The following is a 14,014-nucleotide window of genomic DNA, read 5'->3' as shown; positions in this document are numbered from 1 at the left end:
TAAGGAAGTTGAGCATTTGCAGTGTTCAGCAACTTACTGCATGTTTATTATAATAGAATAACTGGTCTAAGATTAGTTTAACTCTCGTGTAATTGTTAGTGAAGGTGAATATTTTTTTGTATTTACTTCCTTTTTGTGAATTAGAATTAGAAATGAAAAGTAGATACTCTCTGTGTATGTGCATGAGTGTTTTCAAATCATTTTTTAGATATTCTAAGAAAATGCCTTTCAATCTAACTTTTTGTATATGTGTTGATGTGATGTGCTATTTCTCACTTTGAAAATGTTAGTGTGAAATATCTCATCTCATCAATACTCATCTTTACACAGTTAGATTAAAAAGTTAAGAGTCAACAAAACTTCTCCATGCAAAAGTAAAACAAGTTCTTTGATGTCAATAGAAGTCTAATTTAAAACTGAATAAAACTTGGCGGTTTTAACTACACACAATGATGGTGTGGCAAAAAGAATTTCCAGAAACATGTAATGCCACAGAAGAGAAAACACAGATATAAATCACTGAGAAATTTAGTGCTTTTTGAGCTGAGGACAACTTTAGACCTTTGTTCTTTTTACTATTAAAACATCCAGTCAATACATTCTAAAATTTTACATTCTTACTTTATGTTCAATAAGGAAAAATTAGAATGCATGTTTAATAAATACCTTCTTTACATTTCAAACTATTTATAACTTGATGAAGTGTGTAAACAATCCATTTAAATGCTTCATCATTCAAAGTAAAAAGTAAATAATTCTCACTTCTTTAGTAAAACTTGTGCAAAGATGGATTGCTTTTAGTTGTTTTTTATGATTAGTAAAAATCATTTAAAATAAACAGTGATTTTCTGTCACTAGTAGCAGTTTATTTTAATACATCTTTTTACATAAATTCTGGTTAATAACTGTGATGGCAAAAGGTATGATTTTATTCTTTGAAGTTGATTTTTATTTCCTAATTTCATTTTTTAAATCTTCCAGATTCATCGTGGTTGTCATATATTGATCGAAACAATGGTATTAGTTTATTCAAATGTTTTTTCTTAGACATTATAGTGGTTTATGTTTGGCTGAAAATAATTTTTTTTGCATCCTAATAAAGAAAATATAAAGCTTTGTTAATTTTTTTTTTTAATTAGAGTATGATATGGCTTTTCATAAGAATGTGAAAATGTTATCAGGGTTGAATTCATTTTGGAAACAGGTGGATTTGGGAAGATCACAAATCATTTGCAAAGTAACTTAAGTTTTTATGTTTCATAGGAGTAAAGAGTAAATACAAACCTCTTTATTATATATCTTGAATCTAAAAAAATACATAATTTAATCCTAGCAATATATATATATATAACAAAGAGGTGCCTGATTTAAATGATATAGCTGATTAATATAATTTTGTTTTAAGGTTATCTTGAACTCATCAATTCCAAACAATATGAACTCATTTGAAATAAGAGTTAGTGATTATGAGAATATGTCAACCTACACTGTTTGTAACAATTATTTTGAGAAAACTAACGCTTTGAAAAAGTTAGAAATTATTTGTAAAAGTTGTATTAGTGGCCAAATTGTTCTCTACCAAGCACAATCAGCAAATTTTTTAGAGGTAGATATGGAGGTATATGGAGTTAATCCAGGTATAACAATTTTCATACTATTTTTAAATTTCCATTTTAGTTAACTATTTAGTTAATTAATGTCTTAGTTTTACATGTAATTAATTTAACAACTTTGTTTTTAAAAATATCCATGTTTAATGTTTGTAATGTTTGTATTGATTAAGTGTAATTGTGTTAAATAAATTTTGGTCATCGTTAACAGAATATTATACCACAAGCTTTACTGTTTCTAATGAAATTATTACGTTTTATTTTTGTTCCTAGGATGCTACAGCGATGTTATAAAAGGTTCAAGTCTTATTATATTTTTTTTATTTTGTTTTAGATTATTATATTATTTGTATATTTTTTTCATTAATAAAGTAATGTGATCAACTGTAACTCTGTAAAACTGTAAATTTTACTCACAAATTTTTTAAATTCTTAAATTTATGAATTCTCTTCTCACCATTATTTTAATGTGAAAAATCTGTTAATTTTTTGTCTTATCTTATGTTTGCTCACTGGTATTTATTTGTTTACTTTTTTCTCATTTTTTAAATTAGTATTACTTTTTTACAGAAATAAACTTAGTTCCTTTCAAGAACTCTACTTCAAGTATTTATTCAAAGAATGATATCCTTCAATTACGTAAAAATTATGATCCTGAAGTTTTCTATTTTGTTAAAGGTACTTTTTTAGCTTTAAAATTTTACTTTTATTTTATTTTTTATCAATATTATAGCAGCATTAAGATTTTTTTTTAGTAACATGTTTGATATAGTTACATGCAAATCACTGACTGTACACTGCATCAATAGAGGTTGTAAGTTGAATGTTACGGTTATAGACTATCAGCTTATATCAATCTGATAAGAAAACAGCAAAAATAAAGATATGAAAAGCATCTGTTCTTGAAAGATTTTGCTGATTTTATAATTAAACACGCTGTGTGTGGGTATTTACAATACAATGCACTCATATATCTGATGTATCATTGCATATGCAGGGTATATGCAATAATACATATGAATGTTTATTGTAAACATTAAATCTTTTTAACTACACTTGCCTTCTTTGAATACAAGCTTTTAACATAAGTGCCACAAATGTCAGACGGACGAGATCTTATCTCTATGATGAAGCCATGATCTGCAAACTGTATTGCCAACTTTACCACTTCTGATTTTTCCTTGAGTAAAACATATTTTTGTCTGTATTTAGGCAATCAAAGCATGTAATCTCTCTATGTTCTCAATGAAGTCTTTCTATTGTTAAATTTCAATTAAACTATTTAGTTTTCTGTTCTTTTAAATCTGTTTAAATAAAATATGAACTTTTAAGAAAACCTTTTATCATGTTTAAACAAATTTGAACGATATTTAAATGGTTTCTGTTTGAACTGAATAAAACGTTGGATCAAAAAAGTTTAAACTATAAACTCAATCTAAGTTTTTGTGTTGAAGGAACAATCATTTGCATCATATGATTGTATGAACAAATCATATGGTCATATGTACCAATATTAATGTTAATAAAACAAGGCCATTTGTCTTGTTTTATTAACATTAATATTGGTCCATATTGTCTTGTTTTGTTAACATCAATACTGGTTCATTCAAAATACCTAGTTTTATTAACATTAATATTGGTCACATGGACCAATATTAAAGTTAATAAAACAAGGCATTTTGAATGCAAAATTTTGCACAATGTAATAGCCTGGAAAACTGTATTTTCAGGCTATTGTATCATGAGAAAAGTTTTTTACATCACCATGACATTCCAGTTATAACTTCTAAATTGATGCAGTGCTTTTACACTGGTGTGTTAACTGTCATGGTCAAAAAGTTGTTTCAACACCTTTGAGTGTTTTTAGTGAATTTGATTTTAATGAAATAACAAGGTTTTGAAAATAAAACATTTTCTTTTAACTAATTTTACATCTAATTCAACTTTATCATCTTTTGATTTTAGGTTTAGATGGGTCAAATACAAAAATATCTATAAAATCAATGAATGATTTGTTTATTACAAATGTTGGAAAAAATCTGTTTTTGATGAAATGTAATAGCTCGCAAGCTAAACAGGTCTCTTTTATTCATCACCAAGATAAATGGTATTCTGGATTTTCTGCTTTTGAGTCGTTTGACTTTCCAGGCTATTACATTTTTCTTCAAGGGGAAAACCTTACTTTGAACTTAATCAACGAAACAAACCAAGAACACTGGGAAGCAGCAAGTTTTAAAACACGTAAGCAGTTTTGTATTATTTAGAAAGGTAGCAAACCATGAGAAAATGATAACATGGCAGTTTCTTTTTGGTTTTATTTGTGTTTGCAGTTAGAAATAGTTAATGAGCATTTAGTTTTAACCAGGCTTTGCTAAGTGTGAATGGTTAAGAATAATAAACATGATTTTTATGATATTGGCAAAAGCCAATAAAGTGGAAGAGTTTGCTAAAAATGTTTTGAATTTAGCACTTTTGTTGCGAATAGAATGACTCTTTATATTACAACAAGTACTCTCAGTTTCTTACAAAATGACTCACAAAAAGCACTTACACAATACCAAATAAAAATGCTACCTCTTTTCGACAGTTTCTGTTTCTAGTGTTGAATTGTTTACTACTGTTGCACACTTCTGTTTAAAAAAATAAATAAATGCGTAAAACTTCATTTCAAAGTAAGTAATTGAGTTTAACTTTTTTTTATGAGAAATCCAAGTGTAACAGACGTTTTAAACTCAGAAGGGGTTCTAATCTGAATTTTAAAGTCGAAAAAGACTTTCAAAAATGACTGTAGTGGAGTAAGGAAATTCCATGCTAAACAGTTTTATGCAGCTGTTTAAACTTACAAAGTGTCTTATTTTTTTTAGAAAAAAAGTTTAAATACGATTATATTTCTGATTATTTAGTTTCAGGTGAGTTTGTTTTTTTCTTTTAATGGTAAAAGATAATGCTTTGTTGCAAAAAAGATTGCTAATAGCTTTTGTTTCATTTTTCTTTCTGAGTTAAGTTCAGCTATCTATAGCAAATAAGACAGCAGATAAATGTTTTAGAAAAAATAAGCACAGCTTCAACATACAGAATAAACAAAAACTTCATGCAGTGGGTAGAAGAGCCTGTTGCGGGACATCTAACTCTAAGTTTAAAAGTAAGAATACTGTCTGCAGACGGTGACATTGTTGTTGACGAGTTTGAAGCAATGAACACAGACTTCATAAACTTAACATCGCTAGCACCATACACAACTTACATACCTTGCTTTAAAGTGAGCACTGCTAGAGAAAGTTTGAGCGTTTATGGGAAATTTAACTGCAATTTTTCAAGCTTCACCACACCTGAAGCAGGTTCACATATTTATAAACAATATCATTCTAGTGTTATTTTGAGTTTTTGTTGAAATATATATTTTTTCCTTTTTAACTTAATCATGGTATGCTTGGCTTATAGAACCGTCGCAGGCACCAAAAATTTTTGATTGTTCAGTGAAGAGCACTTTATCCTGCAGAATAGGGTGTATTTTTCAAAGGATCGATCCTTCAAGTTGGCAAGGTAAACCATTTGGCTATGAAGTCTATTGGAGTGATAGGCATTTTATCAGTAATATTGAAAGTAACGTTGCACAATGGAGTTTGAATAAGTAAGGACTTAGGAAAACATTCTTGACTTTTTTTTTTTTTTCTCTTTTTTTTTTCTTAACTTTTTACTTGTATTATAATTGTACACTCTATTTAGTTTAGAAACAATATTTAAAAGTTTTATAGTAATGAAAAATAGACATGTAACTAATTTTTTCTTTGTTTGTTTTTTTTTTTTTTTCGTTAAGTTTTTTACAGGTAAAGATCATCTATAAAGAAAACTTAATTTTTTACAATGTTGAATTGGATGTTGATAATTTGTATAGTAACACATGCATCGTAATTACGGCTACAACTTTGATCAGGCAGCTAAAAGGCCCCAGAGCATATAAATGTTTGAGGTCCTGTGAAGGAGGTTGGATGACTTTTGTGTTCTTAACAATTTTGAAAAGAATGTGTAATTTGCCCAATGTTTAAAGCAATTACAGTAACAGAAAAACAGTTTTAAAAACCCACATAAGCAATATTTTGACCAACTTTTTTGTAAAGAAGAAAAGTATATTTTTTTGTTTTTTTTTTGTTGCTTTTTGTTGCTGGTTCTTGTTTTGTTTGTTTGTTTTATAGCTTTTAGAACATAACTTTGATTTAAATTAGCTCCTGAGGGCATCCCTACAAACATCACAGCTTCTCTTACATTGAACATCAGAACAATTCAGTGGAATGCTCTTCCCAACAATTCTGACGTGTGGAATGTGGCAGACTTGTCCGTTTGCAGATATCATGCAGAGATTTTTTCTGCAATCGGTGTTATTACAACCGAAAATGGGGATTATCAGATAAAAGGAAACACGACATATGAGACTACAGACTGTTTTCTATCTCTCAACGACAGCAAGTTAGATAGCAATAGTGTTTATTTTTTTACTGTTGCAGCATTTTCAATTGAAAAAGGATCTCCTTCGCCACTATATTGTTGGCTAACCAAGCCAAATAGTGAGTTACTTGAAGTTACTTGGTTTGTTAACAGTTATTCTTGTTTTATATTACTTCTGCAATCCTTATCTAGTTTTGTCTGTTTTCTATAACAAAATTTCGTTCGTCAAGGACCTTCTATTGCGCCAAACATTCTTAATGCATCAAGTAAAGAGCCTACAGTTTTGTCTTTGAAGATTTCTCCTATAAATTTGCTAGAATGGAGAGGAGAAAAGTATATATCACTTTGGGTGATGTATGCCAGTAGACCACTGCCAGCAAACTTTGAATGGAGAAAAAGCGTAAATGTCAGTTATACTTATGATGTGGAAATATATCAGAACTTCTCCCTTTGTCAACTTTCTTTGGTTCAGTCATTTTTTCTAAACAATTCGGTATTTGAAGAGGAGCTTTTATGGTATGGCTTCTTTCCTGATACAGTTTATACCATGTGTGCAGCGTTTTGCAATGAATTCGGTTGCGGTGAATTCGGCAACAATGTTACTGTGCAAACAGTTAAAGCCCTACCTTGCTTGAGCATGACTACTGTAAACATTACTGCAACTTCATGGACAATTGATGTATCTCAGAATGAAAAGCATTGTGCATACCAAAGTGTTTTCTCTTACAACTATACTTTCTTGGACGTACTTGCTGGTAATGAAACTAAAAAAGCCGTTTTAAACAAAAAACTGCACTTTGAAAACTTGTTATGCTATAGGAATTACTGTGTTGAGACAGATGAAATTGATTATTTTGGAGAAGCAATAAAACTTTGCGCTCAGACAAACACAACAAGTATGGTATCATGTTAATGTTTGCATTATAGTTTTTGTTTATGGTAAAGTTTTAGCACTCATTACCTTACTAGATGTAGACGCATAATGCAGTTTTAAATGTTTTCAAAAAAACTGTTAAGTTAATGTTTGTGGTCTTTTCTCATATAATTAGTATTGCATAAAGGTTGGTAAAAACTTTTCTCTTTTTTGTTTAAAGTGACTTCACTTGTGCCAAAAATTGTTGAAGTATCAAAAACTAGAAACAGTTACGAGTTTAATCTGGTGCAGCCTGATGAGTCGAGGTTATGTGATAGAATCAAGTACCTAGCAGTCCTCTGCAAGGCACTTGCATTAAATGGGTCTGAGCAGGGACTAGGGAATAACATCACAATTATGTTTCCTGTTAGTCAAGAAGACATCTTCAATCGAAAAGACGAAAAGAGTTTTAAACTTACAAATCTAACATCAGGTCATTGGTACAAATGTCAGTTAAAGTTTGTGACTTTTTCTGGACCAGGATTAGCATCTGAGGAGCAGTTTTATACTCTGGGGAGTATGTTTTTTTTCCTGCTTCATTTTTTTGTGTTTTTGTCTGCTGTATTTTAAGATAACACATTGATCACAGGAGTACCAATAATTCATACAAGCGTGTTTTAATAATTAATGCGTTAAATGCAAAGAAAAACTAGAACAGTAACTTAATTGAGCGGCATTTTTTAGTAAACGGAAGTTGGTCTGAATGGAGTACTTGGTCAGAATGCTCCAAAGAATGTTCAGGGGGCGACAAAAGTCGTTTTCGCACGTGTACTGATCCTGCTCCTACGTTGGGTGGCGAAAATTGCACAGGAAATTCTTCAGACACAAGTACATGCAACGAACATGGATGCGCATGTAATTTTTGAACGTATTTGAGCTTTTGATAAACTTGTGAACCATAGTTTGCTCAAAGCATAGTTTTGCTTTAAGTTAAAGTATTTGTTCATTTTAGATTCAGTATTCGGAGAAATGGCTGATGGGAACTGTGACCAAGTTTGTAATAAAGTAGGATTGTTTTGTTCAGAAATAATTTCAAAGCCAAACGGAAACATTTCAAGTTGTTCTTCACCATCAAATGCAGAAGAAAGAATATGGTCTAAAAGTTACCACCCAACCTATGACTTGTCTAAACACGTGTGTTATGGATATCTTCAAATGCCAACTTACATTTCTTGTAACGCAGCCAATGTTCCATCTCAACAAGCAAGAGTATGCAATTGTATGCCCAAAGGTAGCTAATCTTCTCATGCGATATTTTCAGGACGCTATCAATATACACTTAAAAATGCAGCTTATGTTAAACTTTTGTTGGCACTTTTGTTTTTTTTTTTTTTTTAGAGGATGTGGGGTTTTTTGAATGGGGGTCTTGGAGCTTATGCTCAACTACATGCGGCTTTTCAGAACAAGTGCGAAAACGAGTATGTTTAATAAAAGAGTGTACCGGAAAGTTTTCTGAAAAAAGAGAATGCTATTTGCCTGTTTGTCCAGGTTTTTATGTCCATTTTATTGTTGTCTTTTTTTTATTGCAAGTTAAGTTTTTCATTTGTAATGACAAAACCTTTAAAAAAGCAATTTAGGAAAAGTTCTTTGAGGTAGCAGTTAAGCATGGTTTGTCAATTTTTGCTCTCAGAAACTTTTGTAATAATGTGTCGCTGTTGTTGGTGTTTTTGTGGTTGTTGCACCTACTGTTCAAACTTGTTGCTCTGTGATATGTTTTAAGTGGTAAAATGTTTCCTTCTTGCTTTTGTTCAGTTGATGGTGAGTGGGGAAGTTGGTCAAACTTTAGCGAATGCACTAAAACTTGCAGTGGTGGGTACCGAGAGCGAAGTCGAGCATGCGACAGCCCTAAGCGCGTAGGCACAGGTTTAGATTGCCAAGGTAGCTCCAAAGACATTCTTGGTGATTGTAACATTGAAGTTTGTCCAGGTTGTGTTTTTTAAAGAACTGTTGCATTTTTTTTTAAACTTGCTACTATCCAAATGAATATTTTACATTAACCTTTCAAATTTTAATTTACAATTCTTTTTACTAAAGCGTCTGTTTTGCATTTTTTGTTTTACATTACAAAGTAACTATGCATTTGTCTGCTCAGTAAATGGTGGAGAGAGTGAATGGGGACAGTGGAGTGAGTGTGACAAACCATGCGGAGACAGTGCTTATAAAACCAGAAGACGTTATTGTAATAATCCTGTTCCAAAGTATGGTGGAACGGACTGTCTGAACAAGTTAAGCGAAAAAGATAGGTGTGACAACCTAATGAATTGTTCTTGTAAGTACTTTGAAAAAGTTGTTTGTTTTTCGTGTTTTTAGTTTAGTCTTTGTTTTGTAACTGACGGAATGTAATTCGATGTTACTTTTAAAAAATAAGAGCATCTCCGCCTAATAAAAGGTTTTCTGCAACATTCAATGAAGTCTCAATCTTGCCACCGGCTATAGTAAATGAAATGTTTTTTTGTTTTTTTATTGTTGTTTAAAAGACCCACTTAATTAAGCTCTTAAAAGAAAAAATAGCATTTGTTTAGTTGTTGTTTTTTTTTTAGCTATGGTAATAACGTATGCAATAAGGTTTACTGATTGGGAATGGCAATGGTGGTACTATAATCTGGAGTCAGAAAATACAGAAAATATTCTTCACTACACATCTTATCTGGTGAACTAAACATTCTCACTTTGTTGTTATTTTTACATTTTCGTAGTTCATGGTTGGATACTTGCTGTACAACTTACTTATATGCCATAAGTTTGTCTTCAACTCTCTTTCTTTTAGATATCTGTGGCACTATCACCGTTTCCTGTTTTGAGTTTTAAAATCTCTTCTTTAAAGTAATTTTCTGTTTTTCTTCTTTTTTTTTTTTTTTCTTTTTTTTTTTTAAGGCATGAAATTTTTTGATTGGGTTTTTATAGTTTAAATTATACATTTTACGTTTAGAAAAGGCAGCGTTGTTGTTACCTTTAATGTTACTTATGAGTACATAAACAGCACAGAAATTGTTAAATTTGTTGATTCAATTTACAGCAATAATTTACTGTTAAACGAAAGTGTGTCATCTGTGCTTGTTGAATCAATCAGCTGTAAGATGTTGTGTCTTTGTTTATATGCTTAACGGTAATAGTGTCGGCATTTGCCTAAAGCATGCTCTTTTATCACTTACAGGCCCTTGCTCACCCCCCAGTAACACTAAAGTCACATCAATTAATCAGACTTTCATACTGATTCAGTGGGTGCTCCCTTATTGTGACATTCAAATTAACTGGTTGAGCATCATGTACATCGAGCATAACAGGCTTGGAGCCGAATGGAAACAGCTAGGCATGCCAAAGACGCCTACCATGTACCTTCTTCGTGACCTTTCACCTTTTACAACCTACCGCGCTTACCTAGTGCCAGCACTTACATATGGAAACGGACTACCAAGCGAACTGTTTTTTATAGAAACACCTGCCTTTTGTAAGTAGTTTGGTTTCTTGTTTTTCTGGTTGTCTTAAAGTAAGATTGCTCTCTTTTTATCATTATTCTGTCATCTTAAACGATTTATGATTCTCGTAAGTATCTGAAAGATAAAGTAATTACTCTATAGTGCCACAACGTGAACCAATAAATTATTATGCAGTTTCTACAAGTTCAACAGAGATATTAGTTGTATGGGATGATATACCAGTTGAATACTGGAACGGAAAGCTTCTTGGGTATAAAGTGAAGTGGAAAAAGTACGCCGATCCGATTTTTCAATCAAAAGAAGTACCAAGTCCTTTTAAGTCCTCACTTATAAAAGGCTTAAAGCCGTTTACTTTGTATCATTTGGAGATAAACGGATTCAATGCGGCCGGCGAGGGACCCCCTGGCTATCTTTTGATAAAGACTATGGAAGGAGGTTTATTTAACATAAATACTATTTCTAAAATGTTTGCTTCCTCCCTTCGATTACGGTTTGTCTTGTTTATAACCAAGTTAGAGTTTTGCACTTGCAACACTAAAACTTATTTTACTTGTTAGTTCCTTCAGACCTTGTTCCTGACGTTTTTGTGAACGATATGCAAAGTTTCGATTGGTGGGCTGTAGGATGGGGACGATTATCAAAGGAAGTTTCGAACGGAGTTTTGCTCGGATATCGCTTGGTTTACTACTTGAGCTACCTTGGTGGAGTAGAGGTTGCAGGGGAGAAGCAAAAGGTGCAGCTGAGCTTTGATAACTTGACATTTTATTACAAAGCCAAAAACGTGCTGAACTATGCTGTTTATAACGTCACCGTGGTTGGATTTACTGTGGCTGGATATGGACCTGGACGTGAGTACCAAGCAAGTAAGAATGTTTGTTTTTAAAGAAAGTTTCTCCTCTGACAGTCTTATTAAATGCGCTTGAAAATGAAACATCTTTTAATGTTTTTATTGCGTTTTTAGAAACATGCCACTGTGACAAGAACATTGTCGCAAATTGGTATGTTAAAAAGCCGTTTGTTGAAATTAACGAAGATAATCGGTTGGCAGGTATATTTCCGACGATACTAGAGAAAACGGTTTTCCAAGCATGTGGAAGCTGCAAATCATACCCTCAATCCACAATACAGTATTATACCTCTCGGTCTGGTCTGTCCAACAACAAGCTCAATGAGAGCTCCCTGAAAAGTAGCGTAGGATCAGATACTGACATAACTTTTCCAATTTATTCAAAAATAGGATGGTACTCAGTACCTAACAGTTCATTTGTGCCTATAATTAGGTCTCCTGGCATTATATTTATTGTTCGAGATGAAGAGAATGAAGTGGGTATTGTTTTGCAAAAGTTTTTCAAAAACATTTTTCGTGTCTTACCAATCCTTATCGTTACCTATGCGCTTGCGACGTTATTTGGAATCATTATCTGGTTTACAGTAAGTTCAGGCTGTTTCTGTTGTCTTTGCTTCTTTTTAAACAAACATTAATTTTATTTTTATGAGATATTTCAACAGATGCGTTGTTTTGTTTGGTTCGTTTTTATATGAACTGAGTTGAGTTTTTATGAAACTTCTTTTAAAGTTGTTACTTCAGAGATTTGATTCTTAGGATCAGTTTGCTAACCCTGAACAGTTTCATTTGGGAAGTTCTTTAAAAGGGCCGTTGTATGGATTCTGGTTTTCATTTGTTTCTATGACAACAATTGGGTATGGTCTCTCTCCAATTTACACATGCATTCTATAACAGTTTAGAAGTTTCTGCTCATGTTTATTTTAATTATTTAATCAAAACGGCGGATAAATTAAGAGTAAAATGTATTTTCACCAAGGATTGTTTCTCCAGAATTTTAACAATTGCTTTTTTACATAATTTACTTTAGTTACGGAGACATAATTCCTCGTTCCTTTTCTGCAAAGTGCATCAGCGTCGCTTGGCTTCTCATTGGTTTGGTACTAAATAGCATTATCGTTTCTTTAACCATAAACGTACTGACGTTGTTAAATAAAGTGGAGAAGCTCTCTCTGTACAACACGAAAGTACGGAGTTTTTTTTTTTTAAAATGTTTCTGCAGTTTCTACTCTTTGGGAACTATCTTCTTATGAACGGTTTCAAAGTTGATAAAGTTGAAGATGAGCTTAAACAGAAATGTTTTTTTTTTCTCACCGAACTTCAGTTTAAATAATGCAAGTACCTAATCATGATTAAAGTTCAGTTTAAATAATGCAATCACCTAATCATGATTAAACTTCGGCTTAACGTTTACTTTTCAAGTAAACGTTAAGCCGAAGTTTAATCATGATTAGGTCCTGTTTTTAAATCTGATGTTTTTAAATATTTGTTTGACAAGTAAATAGCATAACTTGACACGCAAAGACGACAAGATATAAGAATATGTTAGATATAAAGGCAAATACTTTTTAAACAAATATTTAATGGGACTTTAGTTTTCTTAACAATCTCTCAATTGAAGTCAGGCATGGAGTCTCATTTGATTTACCCAAAGCGCCTGTATTTATTTTCTAGCAACCATGTCAAACATTTGCTGTACGTTTAGGACTGCTATCTTGTTGGAAAATCGATGTTTTTCTGATGTTGATCTGATGTAGCCTTTTTCATGATTCCATTTACTTTTACAAGGTTGCCCTTCCAATCGGCTGAAAAATATCCCCATAGCATTCTGTTTCCAACACTACGATGGAATCCTTTTATTTTTCTTTTCCCATAAAAAAAGCCCCAATCTTTTGTCTCAATAACTTAACTTTTGTCCTTCGAGTTCGTTTGGCAGTTTTTTCTCTAGATGCGTTTTTGGTATTTCTAGGCGAGTTGTTTTGTCTTCCTTGTACTAGTTGATTTTCCTTAAATTGATGTCTAATTGTGCCTGATTTTGAGTGTGTATCTTAAAATGTTATTAATCCTTGAAACCTTTTTGGTCTTATGCACCACCAATATTTCTATATCCTTTTAGAGTGTTTATGGTGTAAAACTTATTGAATATTCTCATTATGTATCTTTAATTTACTTAATTGTTGCTATTTTGCCAATAAAATTAATTTTAGGCTGCAGCATTGATAAATTCATTAGAGTATCGCTTTGCTGTGTTAAGGAATGCTGACTTAGGACAAGGTACGTTATGTGCGTATTATATGTATAGATATAACATTTATTGGGTGCCAATCAGCACAACATTTTTTTATAAGATTAGTTCACATTCTCTAAATGTTTCCTATACAAAATGATACTGGATTTCGAAAACTACTATTAAAAAATTTTGGTAGGTTAAGACTTAATTAACTTGGGTCTCAAAAGGAACAAAGTTGCATTAAATTTTTTAAAAAACAATAATCATTTTCATTTAAAATATCTCCGAAAAATTCCTTGAGACTTTTTTGTTTTTTGGTTTAAAAAAAAAAGTAAATATTTTTAAGTTTAAATAAGTTAAAAATATAATTTTGCTTCTTTTGAGATTTGAGGTTGAGATCAGGTTGGCCTACTTTTGAAGAATGTATTTCTCGGATTTATCAATTACAAAGATGATAATAATGTTTTTTGTTACACCTTTTGAAGTTTCTATTCCCTTATTTAATTTCAAATTTATAGCAGCTTTTCATAAGTATCA

General features: G+C 31.6%; 2 protein-coding genes across 2 annotated transcripts in view; one reads left to right on the top strand and one right to left on the bottom strand.

Annotated features, from left to right (window-relative positions):
* The window catches only part of LOC145192198 (uncharacterized), a 90,917-nt gene that overhangs the window by 15,512 nt on the left and 61,391 nt on the right, over positions 1-14,014 (top strand). Inside the window, exons 17-44 of the mRNA XM_090078070.1 lie at positions 982-1,017; positions 1,140-1,237; positions 1,406-1,637; positions 1,884-1,907; positions 2,181-2,288; positions 3,576-3,851; positions 4,475-4,519; positions 4,658-4,948; positions 5,052-5,241; positions 5,428-5,594; positions 5,834-6,172; positions 6,284-6,949; positions 7,148-7,483; positions 7,651-7,821; positions 7,919-8,197; positions 8,305-8,454; positions 8,719-8,892; positions 9,059-9,235; positions 9,507-9,616; positions 9,734-9,789; positions 9,896-10,038; positions 10,121-10,414; positions 10,545-10,838; positions 10,961-11,266; positions 11,365-11,834; positions 12,007-12,104; positions 12,278-12,434; positions 13,455-13,521. Of these exons, the coding sequence (XP_089934196.1) occupies positions 982-1,017; positions 1,140-1,237; positions 1,406-1,637; positions 1,884-1,907; positions 2,181-2,288; positions 3,576-3,851; positions 4,475-4,519; positions 4,658-4,948; positions 5,052-5,241; positions 5,428-5,594; positions 5,834-6,172; positions 6,284-6,949; positions 7,148-7,483; positions 7,651-7,821; positions 7,919-8,197; positions 8,305-8,454; positions 8,719-8,892; positions 9,059-9,235; positions 9,507-9,616; positions 9,734-9,789; positions 9,896-10,038; positions 10,121-10,414; positions 10,545-10,838; positions 10,961-11,266; positions 11,365-11,834; positions 12,007-12,104; positions 12,278-12,434; positions 13,455-13,521 (5,754 nt within the window). The remainder of the gene's footprint in view (positions 1-981; positions 1,018-1,139; positions 1,238-1,405; positions 1,638-1,883; positions 1,908-2,180; positions 2,289-3,575; positions 3,852-4,474; positions 4,520-4,657; positions 4,949-5,051; positions 5,242-5,427; positions 5,595-5,833; positions 6,173-6,283; positions 6,950-7,147; positions 7,484-7,650; positions 7,822-7,918; positions 8,198-8,304; positions 8,455-8,718; positions 8,893-9,058; positions 9,236-9,506; positions 9,617-9,733; positions 9,790-9,895; positions 10,039-10,120; positions 10,415-10,544; positions 10,839-10,960; positions 11,267-11,364; positions 11,835-12,006; positions 12,105-12,277; positions 12,435-13,454; positions 13,522-14,014) is intronic.
* Positions 1-14,014, bottom strand: part of LOC145186566 (uncharacterized) — a 337,374-nt gene that overhangs the window by 285,562 nt on the left and 37,798 nt on the right. The window lies entirely within an intron of this gene.

The sequence above is a fragment of the Hydra viridissima genome, unplaced genomic scaffold (genome assembly GCF_058129835.1).
Source record: "Hydra viridissima isolate aposymbiotic clone 2 unplaced genomic scaffold, HvirCarnegie_v1 scaffold_2, whole genome shotgun sequence".
Taxonomy (NCBI): Eukaryota; Metazoa; Cnidaria; class Hydrozoa; order Anthoathecata; family Hydridae; genus Hydra; species Hydra viridissima.
Note: the sequence above shows the minus strand (reverse complement) of the source record. Positions and strands in the feature narration are given on the sequence as shown.